The 27,144-nt window shown below is 37.1% G+C and overlaps 1 protein-coding gene across 1 annotated transcript in view; it reads right to left on the bottom strand.

Annotated features, from left to right (window-relative positions):
- ANOS1 (anosmin 1) overlaps positions 1–27,144 on the bottom strand; it is a 138,037-nt gene that overhangs the window by 4,102 nt on the left and 106,791 nt on the right. The window contains exons 8-11 of the mRNA XM_069849964.1: positions 24,709–24,856; positions 20,453–20,602; positions 3,452–3,546; positions 1,166–1,337 (exon numbers count right to left, since the gene is read on the bottom strand). Coding sequence (XP_069706065.1) covers positions 1,166–1,337; positions 3,452–3,546; positions 20,453–20,602; positions 24,709–24,856 — 565 coding nt within the window. The remainder of the gene's footprint in view (positions 1–1,165; positions 1,338–3,451; positions 3,547–20,452; positions 20,603–24,708; positions 24,857–27,144) is intronic.

Below are 27,144 nucleotides of genomic sequence, written 5' to 3'. Positions count from 1 at the left end.
GACAGACAATATCTAACAATGTTCATTTAATTCCACAAAACAAGGTCAGATGGAGCTTTCTTTCCGGCATTATTCAGGATCCTGCTAGCTTTCTGACATCACTTTTTCAGCATTAACCAAAGTCTATCTTTGATATATTCTATTTGCGTTTTGGGCCAAATTCAAACTTCAGATTGAATGCTGCCAGATGCAGGTGACAGAAAGAAAAGCCTATGGCATGTAAAGATATAAATTCCTCATTCACAGGCAGCCACCTTCCTACTACTTTGTATTTCAGAATATCTGAGCTCTGTTTTTCAATTCTGAGACCACAAGAAAACCCACAGAATAGCACATGATGCAGGCAAAAACTAAAATTCATGCTCTAAAACTGTGGTACAAGTTAACAGGTGCACTATGACTATGGAAAACATTGGAAGGCTGTAATGCTGGAATCTGTCAGGAGGGGTGGTGAGGAAACAGTAATGTTTTACCAGCAGGACTCTGAGGTGACCCGTGGAGCACAGGAATATCCTTCGGGGCAGCAGGGGCTCAAAGTGAGAGGGCTACCCTCTAACTGAAGAGAGAGGTTTCCAAACTTGTCTGTGCAAAGCCACGGCTGACATGACCTGGTGCTGGCAGCAGTCCTTCGAGTGAGCAGCTGGACTAGCTGACTCCAGAGGTCCTCTCCAACCAGTATCTCTACAATTCCCTTCAGCTATACCTAACATTATGGCAACACTGTCACAGATAGAAGGTTGCCTTTATTTGCTATCTGAGAGCAGAATTAACCTAAACAGAATCAAACTGAAAATCAGCTTAAATCAGTAGCAAAACATTCAAAAGATGGGTCATGCCAGCATAATTATGTTTACAGTTACCTTCTGTCATTATGATGAATATAACTGGGAAACTGTTCCATCTTACAAAAATAAAAGCTGTGTAATAACAGATGTCATCATATGTTTACGTCCAATACCATTATCACCTAATTCACAAAACAGTAATGTGCTAGCCAAAAATCTATACTGTTCTGTATTTTAGTTGATTTTTCACACAAGCATTAGTCATACTTATATTTGTTTTGAACCTTTCATTTCCCATTTTAGACTTGCTTTTGAAGACTTGTTGGGTGACAATACGTACATTCGAAACTATTTGACTACGTCTCCACATCATACCTTACCTCCTTCAGCAGGACAATTAATGTGCTTGTGGTTTTTTTCTTTAAATGCAGAGCAAGGCGGGGTAACAAAGAAAATGCTCTCAGCCTTAAAATGACCTTTAGATTTTGCAGGCAAAACAGTTACTTTATATTTGCATGAAAACGACAGGTCCTTGAGAATCATGTAGTTTTCCTAGAAGCAAAACAAAAAGATAACAGCTGTAAAAAGGCCTCTAAATTAAAAAAAACTAATTGAAAAATAAGGCTGGCAAAAGATGAAATTTTTTTCCCACAAAATATTTTCATGATATGCTTAAAACATGCCAACATGGCTTTTACTCAGAGAACAAAGCAAACATTGTCTACGTTATGATTATTTTCAGTAGCAAAATATATTAGCATGGTATTTGGATATGTCTTTCAATTCTACAGAGTTCCTTCACCACGCTGCATCAAAGCAACCAGCTTCTAACATTTAGAACAGCCTCTTTGACATGATGGCAATGGGGGTAGCAATGTGAGGATGTAAATGCTAATCAAATTAAATAAATGTAAGAAAGCTGAGTTACGCTGCTGTAAATGACAGGCTTAATCTACAAATAACTTTTTAAAAGTGCTTTCAAGTCCAGCATGGCATTATGGATCAAATTTTTTTTCTGTTTTAGTACATTAACTATGTCTATCTTCTTATTAGGAAGAAAGCTCCACAGCTGAACTGCGAAGCACAATTCTCTGTTTAATGACAACAACTGGAAAAGAAAACTTTACACAAACTTTAAATGTCATGATAAATTCTTACTCTTGTCTAAAATACTTTTGAACATTACAGCCTGAAAGCTTTAACACAAATCATATATGAGAAAAAAATGTTTATTTTTTTTCTGGGAAAAATGTCCAATAACACCTTACGGGCTAAGGTTAAAAGTCTTTCACTATCTTTTAGGTCTTTACTACCCCTCAGCACCACTAATTTCCAGTGTTCTTCCACATAACTCCCTCTTTTTTCCAATCCCAAATTGTATTTGTCTGACCTTCACTTGGAAGGTCATTTTCAACAAGACATAAAGATTGGGCAGAGAATGGACTTAACAGGACTATTTTTATTTATTGTGACAAGGCCTAAATGTTCAACACTGGAAATATAAGGCCTTTATCTACCCTGGCCTATCATACTGATTACCAAATATTTTGTAGCATCAATCTTCCTCTGTTTCCTTGCAATTTCTTTCTTCTTCAAAAGAAACACACTTTCTTAAAGGATATTGGGCCACATATCATAAGGTGACTGAGAGGAAATAAATGAACTATTCCCACAATGCATTTGAGCAGATGTATAGTCTTTCCTGACCTCTAGTGGAAATAACCTTCTTAAATATTATTTTTCTCTTATCATCAATGTGCATAACTTGAAATACTGGGGCCGATCATAACATTCTGTCATAATCATTTTTTAATACACCTCTAATATTTGCTTTGCTGACCCCATGAAGCAGTAAATCTCACAAGCCAACGGCTTTCTGTATGGGAAATGATGTCTTTTGACTTACTCTACTTTTGCATGCCATTAACTGCACTGAATTGATCCAGTCAGGGTAAGAAGGAAAGATGAATTGTGATTTCTTCCACTCTCCATAACCCACTAAATCAATTGTGATGCACCAATCACATTACTGTGTTGTTCAAATAATACGCTACAGAGATGGATGACACCGATTGCCAACAAATTGTGTACAAAGAACAACCATAGCAATATATCATTGGGCTGACATGCACTTACATAGAGCTTTTCTCCTTATCTAATATCTGTCCAACTTCTGTATTTAATGTCTAGTATTTTTCACCTATGGTGCTTTTTCCTTATTTTATTCTCCTCAGGGTTGCAAAACCTACCATTGTGTCTAAAAGAAAACCTTGTTTATTAATTAGTATTATTACTGTTCAGTATTTGCACTATGCTAGAGTTCTACCATACTAATTACAGATAAAGCTCCATGTTTTCTAGGCTGTAGAAACATATAAGTATTTAGAGCTAAGAAGTTTATTTGCCTGCTCTTGTTTTTTGAATAGAACTGATGAAAAATTATGATTTTAGCCTTGTGTGGATTTAAAAAATAAAAACAAACTAAAATCCAAAACAGTCCAGGTGTATAATTTTTATCTTTTACTGCAAAGAAACATAATAAAGAAACATTCCTACTTATCTATGAAACATGTTACAAAGCATACTGTGTTATGTTACAAACCCATCTTTTTTCTTGCTGCTTAGAAGCTATTCAGAGTCAAGCAGAAAGCTGAATGAAGACTTACATAAGTCAGCTCAGTTACTTTCCCAGGTCCTTTGGTGTCATTGTGCGCACAGGACTCCAGTAACCAGTGGACTTGGAACTGATTCATACTGATATCTAAATTATATAAAAAGAAAGGAAAAGACATATTATAATTATGCTTTCACCATTGCAACTCTTCTGGCTTCTCTGGATAAAAATAGAAGGAGTTTTAAGTATTGTAGAGATGGTAGTTCCTCGCTTGTTCCTAAGCATCCTTCAATAGAATGGAGAAAATATTATACATGTACGTAATTTAGATTCTTTATCAGCTAAAGGAGATAACTTAAAAAATAGTGGATTATCATTTTTGAATATGTAAGCATATACTGCTTACATTTTATAAAAAAATCAAGTATTTAATTTGAGCATTAAAAAAAAAATCTCAATGCTGCTTCTTCTAAATTCCTGCAAATGATGGAAATGACTTTGTGTCAAGCACCTGTGGCTGTGTATATTGTCATAGCATTGCAATACTGCTGCCTTGCACTGCTTGAGAAATCTGTGCCTGAAGATGTGAAAATGTCTGTAAATCCTTGAGCTTTCTCTCCTCAGAATATGTCATAAAACTTGTTTAGTGTCTGTCCAAATAGAATTCTAGTCTTGACACTTAAGAGAAATACCAAAGACTTTAGTTTGGTCCCTTTTAAATCAATGATAAAACTTGCTGCAGTATCAATAGTTTAAGCTTTCAACCACTTTCCAGCTCTTCTAGCTTCTTGCCTAATACTGACTGCACAAGAAAGTAAAACAAAGGGTAATAGAGAATTATTAGACAAAAGAAGAAAAACTCATCAGGCAGTGCACATGCATTCTGTGATTTTTATGCATTTAGTTCTCCTCTATCTTTATACAAGGCATGCAAAATTATGTCTGTTATAATTAATCAGCTTGGTCTGACATAGCTAGCAATGCCAATTGCCTGATCATGGGCTTCAGGAGGGAAAACAAATGAATTTGATACCCTAACCACCGATATGGTATTAGGCTGCTATGAGTAATTTGGATGCAAAAGAGAAGGACAGTAAACCAAAGAGAAAATAAATAGTGTCTGAAACTAGCTCAAATGATATCCTGGAAAAAAGAATGATTATAAGCTCCTTGAAACAGACTTTTGCAGTGGCTCTCTTCACAAGCTCCGCCAGGGGAGATTTAGGCTGGACATTAGGAAAAAAATTTTCACAGAAAGGGTCATTGGGCACTGGAACAGGCTGCCCAGGGAGGTGGTTGAGTCACCTTCCCTGGAGGTGTTTAAGGCACGGGTGGATGAGGTGCTAAGGGGCATGGTTTAGTGTTTGATAGGAATGGTTGGACTCGGTCCAGTGGGTCTCTTCCAACCTGGTTATTCTATGATTCTAAGACAACAACATATATCCTAACTGTTTGTGTGATTTCTTTGGAAACCAAACATTTGTTTTCAAACAGGAATCTATAAAGAAATAACTTGCTGCCTTGCAATTGTTCTCTCTCATTTAAAAAAAATAAAGAAATGGAAATTCTTTCACTTGTTTCTTAGTTGCTGGGCTTTCCCACTTAATGTGTCCATTGGATGGAGACACAAACTCATTGCTTTTGTAAGTAGGTTCCATCAGATTTTGACTCTTCCAGCTCACTCAATTGTTGTCTGTCAGCTGCTTGCACCCCTGTCCTGGGACAAAGAAATAAAACACCTAGCTTCCTGGGACCTGAAAACTTTGTGCTGCTATATTAATCATACTGTATTAACAATGCACACTCTGTTCCAATTAACCACAGTGAATTTGTTATTGATTGTATATTAACTGATAATCATAACATATTATTCTAAACTATCTGTATGCAAGGTGGACTGCTCTTTGTAAAGCTACAGACTGGCTATTTTCACTCACAGTAACTTTCACTTGCAATCCATAAATAGATCACTCTCTCTTTGGTCGAAATTATCCAAGCCAATTAAGCCTTGCCATTTTCCAGCCATCAAGAAGGGAATAAGACACATAGCTCAAGTAGGTCACTGAATATCACTACATGGGCAACTGGGGAAAGATAAATCCCATGCATCAAGAACTTAGAACAGCTCAGCATCCACATAGATCAGTGCAGAGCTTCACTAAGCCTTTGTTCAGAAATGTGATTAAGCAGGTTGTAACCCAAGATATTCGGTATTTCCAGCTCCTGGCATAGTAGAATGCTGTTTGAATTCTATTGCAGCTCCACATCCATTCCTTATGTGAGCTTCTCCTCTCAGGCAGTTCTTTTTTCCTTCCTACTTCTCTCCTGCATTAGTAACCCATTCACAAACATCTGTGGTTTCTGATAATCTTCCCATCTGAACCAGAAAATCAGGAAGAGGTTAAAAATGCTGTTTTTTCACTTCCTATCAATTTGGACTGTAAATGTAGGATGAAGGGTTTTAATAAATGTAATTTCATTTAATAAATGTAATTAATAATAAAATTTGTAATTTTATTATTGAAACAAAATGAATAAATAAATTTTATATTTGTTAGTGCTCACATCTAGTATTCTGATAATGTCTAGACTGAAAAGACAGGATTTTCTTTTCAGTGAGTGCATAAACAAAGTTACTTTAAAAAGTTTTTTACCTACATATATAAAAGTACATCAACTGCTATAAACCGGAATGCATCAGGACAGCACCACCTAAGTTTATCCAAAACTTTTCCTTAGAACAGGTCTTTTTGACTTCCCTAAAGTTTAGTTTTCAAGACTAAAAATCCTTCAGTCATTGCCCCCACTTCTGTAATTGCTGTTACCTAATAGATTTGAACAGGAGTATGTTAATTGCTTTTTGTTAAAAATAAGAATATAAAACCAACTGACAAAAATAAAAATTTTCTCCTTTTAAAAAATCTAACCTGTCAGGGTCTAAAGCCTGAATAATTTGGGTTGCAAAACTGAAATGTGACAGAAACAGCTCCTACTTGAGACAGAAACTTTGTGAAAAATAGGGAAAGGTGGGACATTTCATGATTAAATAAAGCTAGAAGCATAAAAAACTCAAAGCGTATGTGCATGCATGAAGTATGCATATTAAATAACAGGACCAGTTTATAAATAAGATTTTTTAATGTAAAAGAAGACAACACATACGGGGTGAAGTAAAAAGCTACATAAGAGACCTCCACACAAAAAGTTGAAAATACGCATTTGTTTCCTAAAGTTGTCCATAAAGCTAATGGCCTTAGAGTTATGGTTTTATGTAACATTATACATCTGATTTAATGTTTACAGTACATGCAAAAGAAAATCTTCTCCCAGCTTTCCTTACTGCAACATACACTCTCCTAGGGAGGTCACTATTATAATTTTATTTAGATTTTTGTTTTCAGCTGTCCATTACAAACTCAGTGGTAAGTACTGGACAAGCAATCCAACCTACAGTCTAGCTGAATGCCAGCCACTACCACCAAAACTAAGAGTTCTGAATTAAATGAGCTGAATTTAAAACATTGCAACTCAGAGCCACATCTTTTTCTGAGAAGTCATTTGAGTACTTACTATTAACAGAATATCCAATATCTCATCGGACTGATTTTGGCCAATTTTATCAGAAAGCTCTGCTATCCTTTCTAGAATAGGTACACAACACTGAAAAGAAACTGCCAGACTGCTTCAGCCTGCTTCTCTGGTATTTCAGATTTCAAACTATAAAGCTTTTTTGTATATCATCATTCTCCTTCTTAAGAGTTGTCTTGATTCTGTACTTCAAAATACAAATCTTTATAAAGCTTTATAACTTCATTATTCTCATGGGTAGAAAGTATGCCATCTAATACTAAAACGATTGATGCCTGCACAAACAGTAAGCATTCATCTTTCTCAGAACTCAATATATTTGTATAGAAACACTGAACTTGAAGGACATACTAAGTGCTAGCACTCATTAGAGAAGCACGAAGCTTGTGAAATTAGTCAACATAAAAACCATTTAAGAACTCCTTAAAGGACTGTTACTGCAGACAGCTTATTCAAGCACTGTTACTGCAGACAGCTTATTCAAACAATTACTTTTATTTTCAAGCTTCTTTAAAAAGAAAATAAAAGGAAAAAAAAAAGGCTACTCAGAAGAATGACTTTAAAAATCCCTGTAAAGTTACTATCATGGACATGACCTTCAATTACACAAGCTAAAGATTTCTTAATGTTTCAGGAAGATGCACAAAATTAATCCTCCAAAATAAACTAATAGCTGATCGTAATTATTTTAGAGTAAATTTTCTGAAGTATATAATGAGTTCCTTGCCTTAAGAAAACATTCCGATACAGATTTCACATGAGCATATTCTTAAAAATCCACATATGCTTAGCTGTTTTACTGAACAAGGGTATGCAGCCAACTTTGTTGGACAGAATCATAAATTTCTATCTCGAAATTTATTGATAGGCAGATGCTTTAAAGCATGTTTGAAGGATGTCTGTTTTGATTCCCACCCTCCTATGTTTTACCCAAAAAAACCTTTAACTCCACATGAGTATTTCCACAAAGCTAACTGTACTGATTTTGTTCATGGAGATTTTGTCAGTATTTTGTCAGATTTATCTTCTCTCTCCCACTGCACAACCTAAACCCTTTAGTTCAATTTCAACTAAATTAAATAAATAAAGTCCCAGTTTTGGTTTTGGTCTTTTTTTGGGGGGCGGGGGGAACACACAGAGCACAGCTGAAAATCCCATTAATGCAATGCCAAATACATTTGTTTGAAACTTTAAAAAGTTCGATTTCATATGCGCAATTTAAGTATCGTAGATTAAAAAGTTCTGCTTAAAGTACTACACCATGTCCTAAGTCATGGCTGCATGACAGTTAACAGGAATACCCCAGGCCTACAATCTACATTTGCTAAATCTCATCTCCCCACAGAATTTGAAGCCTGAGACTCATTCAGAAAAATCACCCAACACAATGCCAGGTAACCCTGCAACTCTTCCTAACTGGAATTTCTGTTTAAAATAGTTTATTTAAAGTAAACTAAATACAAATGTAATCTCTTCCTCATCTTTGCCAATGTTTCCCACACTTCTGTTCTGTAGTACATTTCCATTACTGCAGCCATGTGAAAAATTTCATCTAATGTGGTTCCTTTTTTTCTACTATGTTACTGCAAATAGCTCCTTTCTTTGCCTCAAATATTTTTTTCTGGTTTACATTATATCTATTGTTTCATAAGTGTGCCAGTTTGACAATAATAAGGAACTGAACACTGCTTTGCAGCTCAGAAACTGGCATAGCATGGGCAGAAACGACAGTGAAGTTTGTTCACACAACCCAATACCACTAATATAACAACAGCCGACTATCACTTTAGGAGACCAAGTAAACAGATTTAAGAGTTATGTATTCCTCGGTATTCCTGTGATTCACAACAAGAAAACAGCAGCAGATGGTTTCAGGAGCTGGGGCTAGTTCTACTGCTGGTTTGCTGAAGGTCTTTAAGTGAAGCACTTTGTGGCTCCTCACCTCTGTTCAAGTGGTGATAATAATAATAATAATAGTCTCTGCTTTAAAAGTATTTCAACTCTAGATTTGTGTATTATACAATTTGATGCCTGGTTGTTGGATGACGGTTCTCTACAATTTGGTATAAAAATGCTTATTAATGCCAGCTATGACAGCACTAGTATGCAGGCAATCAAACCATAAAAGTTTATTAGAAAGAAAAATCAAATGGGATTTGCTGGAAAACAAGATTTCAGAGCAGAAATGTTCAACAATAGCAGCTCAAATTAAGGTATAACTGCAACAAAAAATGTCTGGCATCAATAAACACGGAAACATCAAGCTGATTTTTGTATTGTGACAGGATTTAAAGTAATTAACAAGCAGTGTCTGACAGATTTTCCCATTGGAATAAAATACGGTAAAAACATAAAGATTATAAAATAAGACATATTTATACAAAAAACTCTACCTGGCAGCATAAAAGTATTGATTTAATATAACATGCATATGTTGAATGAGTAATTCAGCAAAACAAAAAGGAAATGCTGTTCTGTATTTTTTGTCAGGTTACCTCGACAAATTTACTCTTTCCAGAATACATATCTATAATTAATATGCTAACTGTATGTTCAAAAGTTGTTATCAAAGTTTGGATGTTAATTAGCCATATGTAAACCTGCTGTCTTCATTCAAAACTAACCTTTCTTCAAAGAGAATACCATGAGGTGGAAATTTCTGTGAAACTGAATTTGTTCTGCATGTAGGTAAACCTTTAGATTTATTATACATTGTTAAATCTGATATTTCATACAGCAAACTGCAATGATTATTTGCGACTGGACATGTTTTTTGTTTTTCCTCTCATACTAGGGGGTTGATCGTACAGGCTTCTGAGCACTTTGGCCCTGATTCAACAAAGCACTTACACATGTGAACAGTCGTGTTGACTTCAATAGTTAAGAATCGCTAATGGATCAAGCCAGAAAGTTTAGTACCCACCAAGATCAAGATACTAATGACAATGCAAACTACAGTTAAAAGACAGTCTTAAATATGTCTTTGATTGTCTTAGACTAATAGGAGGAAGTAAATACAGCAAAATTAAGTGATTTCCTTTCTGGATCATGTGTCTTGCAGTATTACTGATCTAGAAAGAGGCTCTAGCAAGGGGTAAAGATTTTATATTTAATGCCACAGCACAGGGCAGAATCTGCTCAGGGCACATGAAGTGCATGTCTCTGTATCTGCAAGCTTGATTAATTGTTTCTATAGCAAAGTTATAGCATGATTTTTGGGGAGCTCTTTATAAATCCTTTGTCAAACCGTAATATCCAGGAAAAAAATATTTTTTTCATGGTATTGAATAGGGAAGCTGTGCAATGGTGAACATAAAAGTAACAACAGCAATTGGTGAATTTATAATGCCTTGTATGAAGAAAAACTTTTTCTCATCTCTAAAGTGCCCAAAGATGTATACAAATCAAAGGCTTCCAGAAGAAATGTTCCTGCCCTATCTTCTCCCCATATGCCACCCCTGACACACCTTTACAACTGTGGATCTAATACAACACAGCACTGCTTCCAACCCACCATTCTAACAGAAGGATGATCCACACGGTATTTATTGCATTGTAATAACAACAGCAAGACCGAAGAACAGTTTGAGAAAGAATACTTCAGCATACTGCCAGGAAGCAAAACATGATCTCAGTCAGTACTTCACCATAACATTTATTTCTTCACATATAGGTTCATGAGCCATGCCATGAGGCATGGCATTTCTTGCCAACATTTGAAATCTGAAGCTAATGAAAGGATAAGAAATAAAGATAGAATAACATGTATTATTTTACTTATGGTAGTTTAGCAAAGTGAGTTATCAGTTGCAGGCTACATAGGTAAACACAATTTACTTTCAACTAATAATAAAATGCTGCATTGATGCACTAATGCACTGTGAGCCTCTGCACTCCTCTTTCCCTATAAAAATTATGTTATCGTTGTGTTCTCTCTCAGGCATTTTAGGCAAATTCTCCTAAAGAAATGAAATGAAAACAGCTCTGGCTCTCCAGCTGCCTCTGCATTGATTCACCCAGTGATATCAAAAAAAAAAAAAAAGGGAAAAAAAACCCCAAAGGGTGAAATATTTGGTTTTGAAATTCATAGCATTCATGACACCTCTGAGAAAAAGAACTTTTCAATAATCACCTATTCAAGCAGTATGATTAAAATAAACACCAAAACCCTCAGTTGACATTTAAACGTAATTCAATAAACACTTCTCTGAAGGCAAGCTATGCTGCTTCCTGGTCTTACATGGCATATAAGCAGTATTGTTTAAATTAAAAAGATTTTGTTTCTCACATTATGCCACTTAAAACAAACTTTATTTCTATAGAACACATTCTTTATATAATACAATTATAAGCCTTTCCAAAAACTATATTAACAATTAGTGTGTAATTTCAAGAGAGGCCTGAACCATTACAGGTTTTGTGTCCATACCTAGACCTAAAAAGCCTCAAGATTTCAAGATGTTTATATTGAGGGATTTAAGTTTGGCATTGTCTCTAAACCAGATTACCTCTACTGTCACTCCTTTTCCCATAAGCAATATTCTATACAAAGTGAGTTTAACAGCATCTCGTTTTAGTTTTCTATTACAAGGAAATTTACCTCTTTTAAGCTCCAAGTCTCACAATAGCCTGAATAGAAACTCCCTACATTACTCCCTCATAGCTAGATTTTCAAAGGTATCTAAGCATCCTAATCCTGAATGTAATGAAAAAGCAAAAAACAAACCCAAGCAAACAAGTCCAAGGCTTGCTATGATTATAGTTCTACTGAAAATGTCACTAGGTACTCTATCATTAACTTTAATCTTTTATATAACTTTGAAAAATTTGTACATTAATTTACGGGGGGAGGCTGTATTGAGGGTAGGTAATTTGGGGGTCACCTTGCAGACTCAGCTTACCTCTAATTCCACAGTGGGAGGAGATGTAGAGATGCATCTGCTGCTCCCTTCCCCCTCATACCCTATGCAAAAGCTGTACAGGTGGGTTTGTATGTATGAGCAATGCTCCACCAAGTTCCAAAACTGGACTTTCATAGTATGCATCATGGCATGCCATATCAGGATGTTGCTTTGCTGAACTGTTATTCATAAAGTTAATGGCATTAATATGCACTTTCTAATTCTACAGTGTAAGGCTACTGAGACTATGGGAAAAAGGACAGAGCAAAATCAGGTTAAGAATATTATAAAATCATGTGCACACAGACAGGGCGAATAGATCTTGACTGTTTTCTGTGACCTCCCAGTAAGAATTAGTATTCAAATTAAGACAGAAGTGGCTTCAAAACAAATAAAAAAACCTGTGTACTGGGTAGACAGATACTATCGAAGCACCATAAAGATGCTGGTTTTGAAAACACATTTTGCACTGAAGAATTAAAGATCAGCTAAGGGTTTCTTTATTAGTTGGCCGCTTAATTTTTTGAGAGGCCTTGAAATGAGTCAAGTCCTGATAAATGATTTTGGAATGTGATATTGAATGCACATCTGAAGTGTGATAGCAAGTACTTATCCCACATTATGATCGTCTGTCTTTGGACTGTACTCATGACTAAGTAATTTGCAATTAGATTTCTATTTTATCTTTTACTGTAAGTTCAAAAGAAATCAAGATTAAATTTGTATTCAGTTATTAAGTTTAAGAATAAAAAGAAGACTTATTTGAAATGCATGAATTAAGTCAAATTAAGTACACTTTCACAATCATTAAAGGTGTTCTGGAGCAGCATTCAGGTCATACTGAGGGCTTGTGAACAGTATCTACTATGTCAATTTTAAAATGAAGCAAGAAACAGATCAACCATACAAAGTGTTAGAACAACTTTGATGAATGATCTGGATCAAACTAGTCCAGTGCATACACAGTCTGCCTTCAGCAGACATCAGTGAGTGTCTGCTAAACAAAACCTGTCTTCTGTGCTGCCTGAGCTTTGACACACAAGAGGCAGTTCAGATTTGGTTTCTGATATTTGATTTCCTGGCAGTCTTTGAATCACTTCCAACTACATTCCTGAGACTAATCATTGGACAGACTTGCCCCTAAGTTTCTCATACCAAGAGCTTCAACCATCTACCCTGAAAGGCACAGTGGTTTGGAGGAGGTTGAATGGTATTCAGCAATGGTTTTCTGTTGTTCTAGTGGAAATATGAAGGAACTCTGTCCCTGAAAAGACTTCCCAATACTATCAACTAATGTTCCACTGAGGTTACATATACATGTGATTTTAAAACTTTATTATTTGTCCCAGTAATCAATTGCATACTGTTCAAGAAGTTGCACACTATCTGCTCTGTCAAATTGTATTATTGATTGATGTTTTTCATGCCTTCCACTAGCAACATTTTAAGTTATCACATCATTTTTGGACACAAACCAAACAGTCCAAGTCCTGTAGGCAGTTAGTAAAGTAAAACTGGAGATGGTCATGTGCTCCCCTTTTCACTCCCTCCAGGCAGTAAAAAAGCAAAGAGATTTTAAAAGACACAAAAAAAATTTATTTCTGGAACTACATTAGGCCTATTAGGAAGGAAAAAAAATCACAGATGATACTTCTAGCAGGATATGCTTTAAACTCTGGAATAAACTCCCACAGCAATTAAAGCTGACTGCCTTTCCTACCTTGCCAGGCAGGATGCTGGAAAAGCCCAAAGGATACAGGCATCATGTAGCACACGTGGAAAAGCAAAATTATGCAATGCCTACTGGTGAATTTCTAAAGAGTTGGTCTAGTCAAAGCTTCCTGTGCCTGGGCCCAGCTTTACCAATCAAATCCATAAATATAAAGGTACATTCTGTATATCCACACAATCAGCCTCTGCCAAGCCAGTGTCTTCGCATTCACACAGAAATATGTGGGAAATATATTGGTGTATACTTCACGTAATTAACAGCAAGGTCTTGTTGAAAGAACCATCTGAACAACAACGATACCTTCAAGTACAAATATTTTACTGCTTAAATATCTATACTTAGAAAGTAGCCAGCTGCTCAAACACTGAACTTCCTAGTGTAACAGTTAGTACCAAACTAAATAATCTCTCAGTGTTAAGCAACTACTACTGAATTCTTTACAATAACAGCTAGAAATTCCAGCTGGCATTGAAGAGTTTCATTAGCTTCAATGGCACGAGTTCTGTGAGAAAGGACCATAGAATAACTCCATGAAAGCTTTCAATTATTTTAAAACCTGCCATATGAAATACCTTATTGCAAACAAAGAGTCAGCACATACAGTCACCTCATTTATCTCCCTGAACTAAGTGAAAGTTAATTTTGTTTTCCTAAGATCTGGTTTTAAAAGCATTTGTGGCAGCTTTCTATTTGCTTTGCCTTGCCTTTCATTTTATTCTTCCCTGTAATTTAATTCATTATTCTTGTTTGGTTGATTTATCAGACAATGGAGGATTCTTTGCCCCTCCCTGCCTTAAGTGTTCTTTTTTTTTTTTTCCTGCTTTAGCATTTACCAGAAATACAAAGAAAGAAGCCTGAAGCCAAGACTTCATACATTTTAAATATTTGTCTTTTTAAGCAAAACCAAGAGGCAGTTATATTGATTTTAAATATCTAGAAGTACTTTAAATGTTTAATTTAAATACGGGATGCAGATGTTCATAGACTTCATTCAAAGAAAAGTGAAGGAAACTGAGGCTTTACCTGAGCAAGGAGAGCTACATTATACTCAAATAACAGACACTAAGAAGGCAGTGAAGGCAGAGTCATGGGTTAGAAAATATTATTGTGACATGTTGCTTTGGAACAAAATCATCATGCTAAATTACATCCCAATATTTTCATGTAATATAATTATTGCATCAAGTGATGAGAATTGATGCGGCAAGCATTTATTTTTACCTTCTGTCTATGGGAAATATCTTATTTTCATACCCTGAAGATACACAAATTTGTAGCAACCTGAAGTCTTTTCAGTTGAAGTCCAAAACTTCAGCTCTCTAGTCCCCAAACCACTGAGGAACAGAGGAAACATAAAGCTCTTTTCATTTTCACATCTTCAGCCTTGGTTATTACACAAGATACTGAGGATCTTAGTTATTCTAAGTAGCTAATCCTTTTAAGTAGGGAGGTCAGAGTGCATCCTCTCCTGGTAATGGATTGTACTCTGTGACTCCAGCACCAATGAGTTAAAAGTGACTTGTTTAAGTTGATTCCACTATTTGACAAAAATAGCAAATAAATTCTAATTTTACACAATCAAGATAGCCAAAAAATCGGTCCACAAACAAGTTCTTTTCAATTAGAAAACTGTGATTCGTGCTGTATAAGGAATGCACTATGTTTCTCTAATCCCAGGCCTAAGTCAGAGGCAGCGAGTGAAACACATTTTCTTCTTTCAGAAAGAAGCTATTGTGTTCATATAATTGCAATATGCTTTTGTGATGACCCTGTCTAGCAAAATTATGTGCATTTGCTAAGCACCTTGTACTGCTTAGAGTGTATAGTGATTTTTGGTAGCATACAAACTAAAGTTATTATTACCATCATACCGAAGCATTCAAAATGAAAGTTTATTTCAGAAAGAGATTTATTTTAATGTAAAGTCCAAATCCTAAATTCCATTCATGCCTTATGCTCACTGAAGCTAATGGGACTTAAGAAATGACACTTGAAGAATAGGCCTAAGTAAGTTTTTCCTGCTAGCAAACTATGGTGCAATATGATGCATATATATGGAAATGGGTTCTTACACCCACTTACTTACGCAGACTTTAACTCAAATACTGTGTTCAGTTTTGGAGTATTGATAAGCAATCACTTCTTTACAGAATCACAGAATCACAGAATAACCAGGTTGGAAGAGACCCACCGGATCATCGAGTCCAACCGTTCCCATCAAACACTAAACCATATCCCTCAGCACCTCGTCCACCCGTGCCTTAAACACCTCCAGGGAAGGTGAATCAACCACCTCCCTGGGCAGCCTGTTCCAGTGCCCAATGACCCTTTCTGTAAAGAATTTTTTCCTAACGTCCAGCCTAAACCTCCCCTGGCAGAGCTTGAGGCCATTCCCTCTTGTCCTGTCCCCTGTCACTTGGGAGAAGAGGCCAGCACCCTCCTCCCAACAACCTCCTTTCAGGTAGTTGTAGAGAGCAATGAGGTCTCCCCTCAGCCTCCTCTTCTCCAGGCTAAACAACCCCAGCTCTCTCAGCTGCTCCTCATAAGACTTGTTCTCCAGCCCCTTCACCAGCTTTGTTGCTCTTCTCTGGACTCGCTCCAGAGCCTCAACATCCTTATTATGGTGAGGGGCCCAGAACTGAACACAGTATTCAAGGAGCGGTCTCACCAGTGCCGAGTACAGAGGGAGAATAACCTCCCTGGACCTCCTGGTCACACCGTTTCTGATACAAGCCAAGATGCCATTGGCCTTCTTGGCCACCTGGGCACACTGCTGGCTCATATTCAGTCGCTGTCAACCAACACCCCCAGGTCCCTCTCCTCCAGGCAGCTTTCCAGCCAGACTTCTCCTAGTCTGTAGCACTGCATAGGGTTGTTGTGCCCTAACTGCAGGAACTGGCACTCGGCCTTGTTAAACCTCATGCCATTCGTCTCAGCGCAGCGGTCCAGCCTGTTCAGATCCCTTTGCAGAGCCTCCCTACCCTCCAGCAAATCAACGCTTCCACCCAGCTTAGTGTCGTCCGCAAACTTGCTAAGGGTGCACTCGATGCCTTCATCCAGATCATTGATGAAGACATTGAACAGGGCTGGACCCAGCACTGAGCCCTGGGGAACCCCACTTGTCACTGGCCTCCAGCTGGATTTCACACCATTTACCACCACTCTCTGGGCCCAGCCACCCAATCAATTTTCCACCCAGGAGAGTGTGCGCCTGTCCAGGCCAGAGGCTGACAGTTTCTCAAGCAGAATGCTGTGAGAAACTGTGTCAAAGGCTTTGCTGAAGTCCAGGAAGACCAGATCCACAGCCTTTCCCTCATCCAGCAGCCGAGTCACTTTGTCATAGAAGGCGATCAGGTTTGACTGGCAAGACCTGCCTTTTGTGAACCCATGTTGACTGGGCCTGATCAGCCGGTTTTCTTGCATGTGCTTCATGATAGCACTCAAGATCACCTGCTCCATGACTTTCCCTGGCACTGAGGTCAGACTGACAGGCCTGTAGTTTCCTGGGTCCTCCCTGCGGCCCTTTTTGTAGATGGGCACGACATCAGCCAGCCTCCAGTCCAGTGGGACTTCCCCAGTCTTCCAGGACTGTTGGAAGATGATGGAAAGGGGTTTGGCCAGCACATCCGCCAGCTCCTTCAGTACCCTAGGGTGAATCCCGTCCGGCCCCATAGACTTGTGGCTGTCCAGTTGGGCTAGCAAGGCTCTGACCACCTCCTCTTGGATCATGGGAGCCTCATTATGCTCCTCTAGCTCCTGGGTTAGTACACAGACGGAACAACCCTCCTTACAACTAAAGACTGAGGCAAAGAAGGCATTAAGTACCTCAGCCTTTTCCTCATCCCCTGTTACTGTTGTTCCTTCTGTGTCCAATAGGGACTGTATGGTCTCCCTAGTCCGCCTTTTATTATTTATATATTTCTAGAAAGATTTTTTGTTATCTTTCACTGACTTGGCCAATCCAATTTCTAGCTGAGCCTTAGCCCTTCTGATTTTTTCCCTACACAATCTCACTTCCCTCCTGTAGTCCACCCAAGAGGCCTGTCCCTTCTTCCAGAGGCCATAAACATTTCTCTTCTTCTTGATATCCCTCAAGATCTCTCTATTCAACCAAGCTGGCTTTCTCCCCTGCCGGCTTTTTTTCCGGACCACGGGGATGGCTTTTTCCTGAGCTGCTAGGACCACCCTTTTGAAGAGCTGAATATATATTATTATATAATAAAACCAATTGAGTCATAGCTTGCAAAGACATCCTCTATTGCAGTTGTTCAGGATACAGGTCTTATGGATTCTATCCAGAGGGATTATATAAAATCAAGAGCTTCAGCCCTGTTGTCATCATTGTGCTCTTTCACTGGCTTCTAGAGGCACACCTGAAAATGACAGAGGAATACATCTTCTTTGTAGTAATGGACGAACTATCTTTGAATGTCAAGAGACATCACCTTACATTCTGGAAATCCTAAGGTACATTGCAATAAACTGTGGCCTCTGCAGCCTGATATTCATAAAGGATGAATTCCTTTTCACTTAGAAAACAATAAGAACATCTGTTATAGGGCCTTACAGATAGGACTGCACAAATTGATTTGATTTCAGAGTTCTACTTTGAGCAGATGGTTGGAGCAGCTGACCTCCAGAGGTCCCTTCCAACCCATTTAAATTATTATATGATTCGGATCTATTTTGTCCTTCTGGAGAGAGTAAAATTATTTAAATTCTAAATCAAAACAATTTCTCAGCTAACAAAGGGACCAATGAAAGTAAAGCAATAATCTAAAACAACCTTAGGATCACATTTGTGTTTCTTAAGCAGTCTGAGACTGCAAGAATTCCACACAAGTCTTTCCTTCTGTTTGTTTCTGTAATCTGTCATGCACTGCGATGCTACAGTGTTAGGAGGCACTACAAAAGTCTTCTGTAGAGGCCTCTTGGCTTTGGACAGAGTGTGAAAAAAAAAATCTCAAGTCTAAGGAGAATGGTAGGACCACGGACTTCAGGAATACATCAAAATATCTGAGCAGCTACTACAACAGAAAATGAGTAACTTTATAACAAGGTGTAAGACTGCTGTTAGTAGTTGTTAAAGTTGTAATTACAGCTAAAAAGATAGCTGCTGATATCAACATATCATCCTGGCTTAAATGTTTCCATTTTATAAAAATCCAAAATCTAAGTAACATTTATTTCATCACTACTGCAAGCATCTCTTGTTAGGACTGTGGAGTCCATCACAGAAACTACCAAAGGACTTGAAAATCTAACCAGACAAAGCAAAGATCGCTACAACCAACTGAAATTTTGCTTAATTTACAAATGTCCCACTTAGTCATTCTTGAGACTTGTATTTCTTGAATTTTTTTTTTTGTAATAGAAACTCTTGCCACTATCAATATACTCATTTCACATTAATTCATAATATTTTGTTAACTTTTATTTATTTTAAAGTCATACAACCTAATTTAGCACTATAGAATGGCTGTGTTCCTGTACTAATAAAATTGTTGGTTTTAATAGCAAACTATAAAATAATGAGAACATTAGAGCAATCACCAGGGACTCCTGTTTTCATCCACTACATAGAACATAAAGAGGTGAATACTCTTCCTTGAAGGGTTTGAACTCTGATTGCCTATCTGAAATGAAAATACCCTAGATTCTAGGCCATAGACTAGGCTGAGATAAATTCTCTCTCAGCATTTCCAATTACAGTTGCTGCACTCTTATACCTCCTACAACAACTTAAACATGACTTGAGACAGTGTAGTTCATATAGGAGGAAGACTGCAGAAATCTAAACCCAAAAGAACTTCAGTATTTCTAAAATTCTTTGAAAAATTCCAGTTGAAAAGGTGATTATCCATTCTGTAGCCCTTTATTCTGAACACAAAAATTGAATGGATTTTATATATATGCTACTATTACACATGTAGATTGCTCCAAGTTAAAACATGAACATTTTTGCCACATTTTCAAACAACAGCATATGAACCTGTTATGGCTAAGCATATAGATGTGTAACAACCTATATGACCTGAGAGGGCAGGGAAGGAAAATCCCTTTTTTGATTTCAGAATCTGTCTAGACAATTTAAATTTATGTCATTTTCATCTAGTTTGGAAGACTTAAGCATAAAATTGTTAGATTTTTCCTGAAAAAGAGAAGGGTTCATGCAGCCTAGCAGAAAACCAGCTTAAAGATTTTTCCAGTTCTTGTGGCCAGCTATTCATCCTGTTCTAATTCAAGGTGACTGATAAAGTTTGGTATAAAACCTTAACATGAGCCATTGTAACTCTAAATTTTGTGGTTCAAACTACAGTTTGGTTTCTGTGGCACCACTGCATGAATTCCATATACATTCATTTCCTGACTCATTTCTCAGCTGACAAAGTCCAACAAGTGACAATGCAGTAACATTAGCAGAAAATCCACTTGATAACTCTATGTGCTTGAGACCCTCCAATCACGCTCGAGAGAGATGACGTCCATAGGCACAAAAGCTCGGTTGAACATAAAGTCAAATTCCTCTTCCCTGTTTAAAACTTTACTAAAATTATTTCAGCTCTGGAAAGCTTCAGTGTCCCAGCATGACTGACCTTAATTTTTAGACAGCTGATTGACGTAATTTCCCTCTGACAGAGATTTACAAATCCATAACACAAAGAGGAGAGACAATATTTCACTTCAACATGAAGATGAAGGAAGGAAGGGTGTAAGATTTTACTTTGAACATTTATACAAATTCATTCTATTACATGAATGCCCTACAAATCTGAGGGAGTTGATGAGAGTTCCTTGTTAGAAAAAAGAGTAAAATAAAAATCTGACAAACCTGTCTTCTTCCAGTAGACTTTGACCTGAAGTTGGTTGTCCTGATAGAAAGGTGTTCCAATTTTAAGAGAGCGAGTGGGTTTTCTTCTTTGAAATGTTGGGTAAGGATCTATCAGTCCTTTCTGAGGTTTCCCAGAAGAAGGCTGTTCCTCTGCAACACACAGAGTAATCAGGAATTATTTAAGTACAGTACTGTATAATGCCTATGTTAACATTGCTGAAATTCAGAAAATAATACTAACTTTAAATGAAATTATCTTATTTCAGCATCTTAAATAAATGAATTCAATATAAACTATCCATAATGATTGAAGGTATAGAATTTCTTTAAAATTCAGTAAAAAAAATATTTTGGACACAAAGAAAAAAAAGAGAAATATATTTCAATATGAAAATGCTCTGTAAATTTTCAAAATAATAATAAGGAAAGGAAGTGTATTTATATTTCCAAGAACAAGAAATATTAACACGCTGACTTAAACACTGACTTAAACAGGCATAGTATCTAGCAGTGGTTCTGTGTAATTGTTTGTGGTCTGCATATTTGTGCAGTGTTTGGATATACACATACCCCAAGGATGGCATTGAGTGCAATCCACAGAGTGCCACATGTGGTTATTGCATCAAAGTACATATATTCCTTTGGTGAGCTACATAAGAACACTCTGGTCAGATTAAAGATCTTTCTTGCCCACTTTCTTGTTTCCAGCAGTGAACAGTGAATGCTTAGGAAAACATTGTAAGAGCAGAATTAACTTTGAGCAGTTCTCTTGGTGTTATATGCCTGGCTTCCAGCAAGCAATGGTAATGGTATGTCTTTCAACAAGAATTTCATCTGGCAACAGTTAATCAATATTTAGCAAGGCTGACAGTATTTCTAGATACTTTCAGTTGAAAAGGCAACAATGCTGAAAAGGCAACATTTTCATTGCAAATATATAAATTCTGATTGCGGATAGTATTTGCATCAGATTGAAATAAAAGAGCTGTATTTAATTCAATAGTACACATTAATTAAAATTAAATATTCTAATAATTAGGAAGTAAATATTTATTAACTGTCTACTTGAGAGAAAGAGGGAAAGACTCAAGCATCAATAGTTACCATGACAAACATGTAAATTTAACATTGTACCCTACATGTAGCTTCAGCTGAAACCCACTTGCTTTTTTGGCCAAATTTTATTTTGTCAATCCTTTTCTTAATCTGATACAATTTTACATTTTCTTTGCTTGTTTTAAATTAATTTAAAACTACCAATCTTAGGCAACTGCTTTGTCAACATAACCATAGTGTTTATATATCTAAAAGGAAATAAAAACGTAATAGAGGGTACAAACTTAAATCTATTAGATATATCTCAACTTAAAGTATTTTAATTTTACTAAACCTCTGCTTTGCTGTTTTATCTGCTTCATTTCCATAAAAATCAGGACACCAATTTGAATATTTACATACAAAGATCAAGAGAGAGACTCTTGCTGCATTTCCCAGAAGTGAAGCATACAACTAGAGGGAGGCAATGCATTTCTAAGTGTGAGTAAATATAATGCCAGAGGGCCAGGGTCAAAGCTCACAGAGGTCTATAAGACTAAACTACTTCAGCAAAATATGGAGTACACTCTACCCTAACAACAGGATCAGTCACCTAAAAAAACCCAGTACTTGATTCCACAGAATGGAGAGCAACTGACAGTGGGACTGTCAGCAAAATTGGCATGTTGCTTCTGGAAGTACTTCCCAAAGGCCATAGAAGTCCCCAAATAAAAACAGGGCATGAACGTCATGTCCTAGACAATATTTCAAGCAATATTCTTTTTCTTTTTCATATTTCTCCATCTGCCTCTGAGTATTCTCAGAAGTACCTCAAGCAGGACTAGCTCGGTACCTAACTAACTTCAGTGACATTCAGAAGATGAATTTGCATCTCCTCCAAGAGTGTTTTTATCTGCATTTCGATGTAAACTATAATTCTATATCAAAATACACTTCTCAGCAGAGTGCTCTGTCCACTAAAATGTGTTATATCAGTGGTTTAGGCTCAAAGAATCTTGAAACCTTTACTTCATGGCTTTAACAGAAATCGTGCTCAGATATTCCTATAAACTTATTATTGAAGTACTCTACTGCAAAACAAATATGTGTTTTAGTTCTCATAGCTGAGACTTAACTGATTTGAAGTTAAAAAGAAAATACTACTCATTAACTAAATGGATGTTCATAACTTACTTGAATATAACAGTCAAATATTTAGGCATACTAGAAAAAAAATTCTTGGTATACTATTACCCTGGTTTTAAAAAAAATACAATTAACAAACAATGCAGTCCAAAATCATCAGAGAATCACTAGGCTGGAAAAGACCTCCAAGGATCATTGAGTCAAAGCATTCCTATCAAACACTAAACCCTGAGCACCTCGTCCACTCGTCTTTTAAATACCTCCAGCAATGGTGACTCAATCACCCCCCTGGGCAGCTTGTTCCAGTGCCCAATGAATCCTTCTGTGAAAAATTTTTTCCTGATATCCAGTCTCAACCTCCCCAGCGCAGCTTGAGGCCATTCCCTCTTATCCTGTCCCCTGTCACTTGGGAGAAGAGGCCAGCACCCTCCTCTCAACAACCTCCTTTCAGGTAGTTATAGAGAGCAATAAGGTCTCCCCTCAGCCTCCTCTTCTCCAGGCTAAACAACCTCAGCTCCCTCAACCGCTCCTCATAAGACTTGTTCTCCAGCCCCTTCACAAGCTTTGTTGCTCTTCTCTGGACTCGCTCCAGAGCCTCAACATCCTTCTTGTGGTGAGGGGCCCAGAACTGAACACAGCATTCGAGGTGCGGTCTTACCAGTGCTGAATATAGGGGCAGAACAATCTCCCTGGACCTGCTGGTCACACCGTTTCTGATACAAGCCAAGATGCCGTTGGCCTTCTTGGCCACCTGGGCACACTGCTGGCTCATGTTCAGTCGCTGTCAACCAACACCCCCAGGTCCCTCTCCTCCAGGCAGCTTTCTAGACAGATTTCTCCTAGTCTGTAGCACTGCATAGGGTTGTTGTGCCCCAAGTGCAGGAACTGGCACTCGGCCTTGTTAAACCTCATGCCATTCGTCTCAGCGCAGCGGTCCAGCCTGTTCAGATCCCTTTGCAGAGCCTCCCTACCCTCCAGCAAATCAACGCTTCCACCCAGCTTAGTGTCGTCCGCAAACTTGCTAAGGGTGCACTCAATGCCTTCATCCAGATCATTGATGAAGACATTGAACAGGGCTGGACCCAGCACTGAGCCCTGGGGAACCCCACTTGTCACTGGCCTCCAGCTGGATTTCATACCATTTCCCACCACTCTCTGGGCCCGGCCATCCAACCAGTTTTCCACCCAGGAGAGTGTGCGCCTGTCCAGGCCAGAGGCTGACAGTTTCTCAAGCAGAACGCCGTGAGAAACTGTGTCAAAGGCTTTGCTGAAGTCCAGGAAGACCACATCCACAGCCTTTCCCTCGTCCAGTAGGTGGGTCACTTTGTCATAGAAGGCAATCAGGTTAGTTTGGCAAGTAATTATACAAATAGCATTTAACCAAGACTAAGCATTATGGTTTACTTTCAGATTCAGATAGGTTTCTCAATTATACTACTTAGCATGTAAGGTTTTAAAGAAGATCTTAACAAGAAATAACCTGACACTTAAAGAACTCAAGATTCTAATTTGAATATAAGTGTGCAATAATTTCTTGAGAATTCATTGCTTGTCAGGTGTAGAACATTTTAGATTCCCTAATAGAAAAGTTGATGGTTTATATCAATTCTTAGCAGATACATACTTAAATTGTTCAAGAATCTAAATTAATGAGATACTCAAAATAGTCAGGATTTTGAAAAGCATTATAAGCTAAAAGTTAATTGTCCAGTTAAGACAAAGATACAGAAATGCTTTTATTCCAGCAACTGACAAATATAGTTCTTATACCTCTACTGCATTTAAAAAATCCTAACACCACAGTCATGCAAATGCTTCCATTTTTGATGCATTTTTTTAATTGAAGTAAGTAGGTTCTAAGATAAAGAACTAGGCAAAAACTGTCAACAATTTTTAGATAACAAATTTAACATTAAACGTTTACTCAACTTCACTGAGACAGTATTACTCTGATATGAAACAGAAAGCTTTAAGAAAATGGGTTTTTTTAGAATTTGAGAAATAGTTATATAAAACATTCAAATTCGAGATAAAGAAGAGATAAAGCATTCAGGTGATTGAATACAACTACTCACTATTATTCCCAGTATCCTGAGCCGTGCTAAAATGGAGAGAAACCTTAGCACTTTTTAGGCGTATCTGACCCCAGCGTGTTACGGCCTGCAGTTCTACATTGTAGTTGCTGTTGGGTTGGAGTTCCTCCAGGATCACATAATTTTGGGCCTATAATGAAGGAAAGTAAATATACAAAGTAGCTATAATATTAAAAGCAGGCCCGTTATGTTAGGCACACTACTTACTTGAAATTAGAAAACTCATGCATAAATTTCAACAAGTAAAATTTTCTTTAAGAAATACATTTCATAGGACTGTGTTTTTCTGTAATTTTTAAAATACTAACCTTCTTGCTGTTCATATAATTTTGGCACAGACACCTATTGCTTAGCTCAGAACTAAAGGATATTTTTTAAAATGCATCAGCCTTTTTTTTTATGCCAAAACTACTTTAGCCAAAGAAATTTAAACTTTGTATTCCCCTATTTCTGTGTTATCAAAGCAACTGGAAACTTTCTAAAGACAGTTTGAAGACGGCTAAATCCCAACATTCAGAACGCTTCTCAATACCTTCTATTTGTTGAAAACAAAAATGAAAATATAGAATCCAAAACCCATAACCAAAAATCCCCTCTCATTGGTAAGAATACTCTTCTGCTATAGAATAGAAAACAAAAGAAGAAAAAATACAATTGCCACTGTCATGGAAATTTCTTAAATGGGGAAACATTAGTGTAGGATTACCCTTCTCCAGTCAATAATCCATAAATTAAGGCAAGTCCCATGATATTGCAAAAAAAGGAACCAAAACTTCTCCGAATTCTTATATTTTTAAATTTTCTTTAATCTATTTACAAAAAATGCCCTTCTAGCCCATATCTCAGACGGTATTCCATGTTTTCATTAGAATGCTTTCTTCCTCTGAAGTTTGATGGTCAGTTCAAAGTGAATAAAGATAACCATGTACTGCCATACCTAACAGTTCGGGGACTGTCAAAACCATTTCAAATCAATTACATTTACTTGTTTTGTGATGAAATATCTATTATATTGACTATAATGCTCAATTAACAGTGTTGATATTGTAGTCAAATTATGTGAATGTCTACCTTAGATGATTTCATATGGAAATAATTATAAAATTATTTAGACTAGCTAAATCTAAAGATAAAAACTAGGTAAAAATAATCTTCAATGATTTTTAGAAAACCAAGATTTTCCACCTTTAATTTATTGTTTTAAAAAAAAAATTCTGCAGTTTCAATTTGTAGAGTGAAGAGTTGTTATAATATTCATGATCTGCTACAGAATAAAAAGTACAATGTAGACAGGAGAAATATGAAAGATCATCTAAGAACCTGGCTTTCTTCTAAAATCTGCCTTGGGTCCTCCAGATTTCCCCGTGCTCTAGGTCAGAACTTAGTGCCAGTTACTGCAATGCTGTATATTGGTTCTGCTTTATTATATTTATCTGTAGGATGTACCCTATGCAAAGTGCCAACACAACATTAAGGACCCAGCTGAATTTTTAAATTCTCTGAGTTTTGTCATTTAAGGACCAGATGTGGAAAGAACACTTCCCTCTACCTTTAGGCTGCAGGCTTTCCCATGAAGATCTCTAGCCCATGGAAGCTTTCCCAAAAAACATAAAAGAAGCAAGTTATCTCAACCCCTGCAACCACTCCATATTTTCTACATTTATGAGGCAATTTCCTTTTTCTGCTTGCCCAGCACAGAGCTGCTGGTGGTTGCTTTGCAGCCTCCTGACCGTGATCACCCATCAGTTCCCATGAGAAGGCATGGGTCCAGCATGCTCCCACGGTGACACCTCTGCTAGATCCTATCTGCTGTAGATGAACTCAGCAAACAGCCTTCATTGCCTTTCTTTCTCTCAGGGTTTGGTGACTGAGAGACAGACGGAACTGCAAAACCCCAGCTGTCATTCATCACAGTGCAAGTGGGTAGCCAGAGACAAAACACAGCGTTAACATAAACATGGGACCAAATTCTCACAATGCATTTATTAAGAGCACTGAGAATTCAGTTTAGTCTGTTATCTGTAATTGATTTCTATTTCTATTAACTGCTTTAAAATAATAAGCAATATGCCTAAAGATATCACAACTGAGAGTTTTCCAGTAAAGAAATATTTGATATTTCATTCAAGAAACTCATAAGAACTTGTTGCTTTGGAAATACATCAGATCTTTGGTATAGCATCTTATTTAAAGAATTTTGGATCTGTTTTTTCCTTAGACCTATACTGACTATTTATTGGTTATTCTATATGATTTTATTTGCATAGTGAAAAAACAATGTGACAGATGATGTCAGGCTTTTTAAATAAAACAAGCACTATATCTTTAAGAACCACTAATAAGACTTAATTTAGAGGACAAAAAGCATTTAACTTTGTTCATCTCTCCTACAAAATCTTATAGCATTTCCCTGCATTT

Source organism: Phaenicophaeus curvirostris, chromosome 1 (assembly GCF_032191515.1).
Source record: "Phaenicophaeus curvirostris isolate KB17595 chromosome 1, BPBGC_Pcur_1.0, whole genome shotgun sequence".
Taxonomy (NCBI): Eukaryota; Metazoa; Chordata; class Aves; order Cuculiformes; family Cuculidae; genus Phaenicophaeus; species Phaenicophaeus curvirostris.
This window is presented reverse-complemented; position numbering and strand designations above follow the sequence as displayed.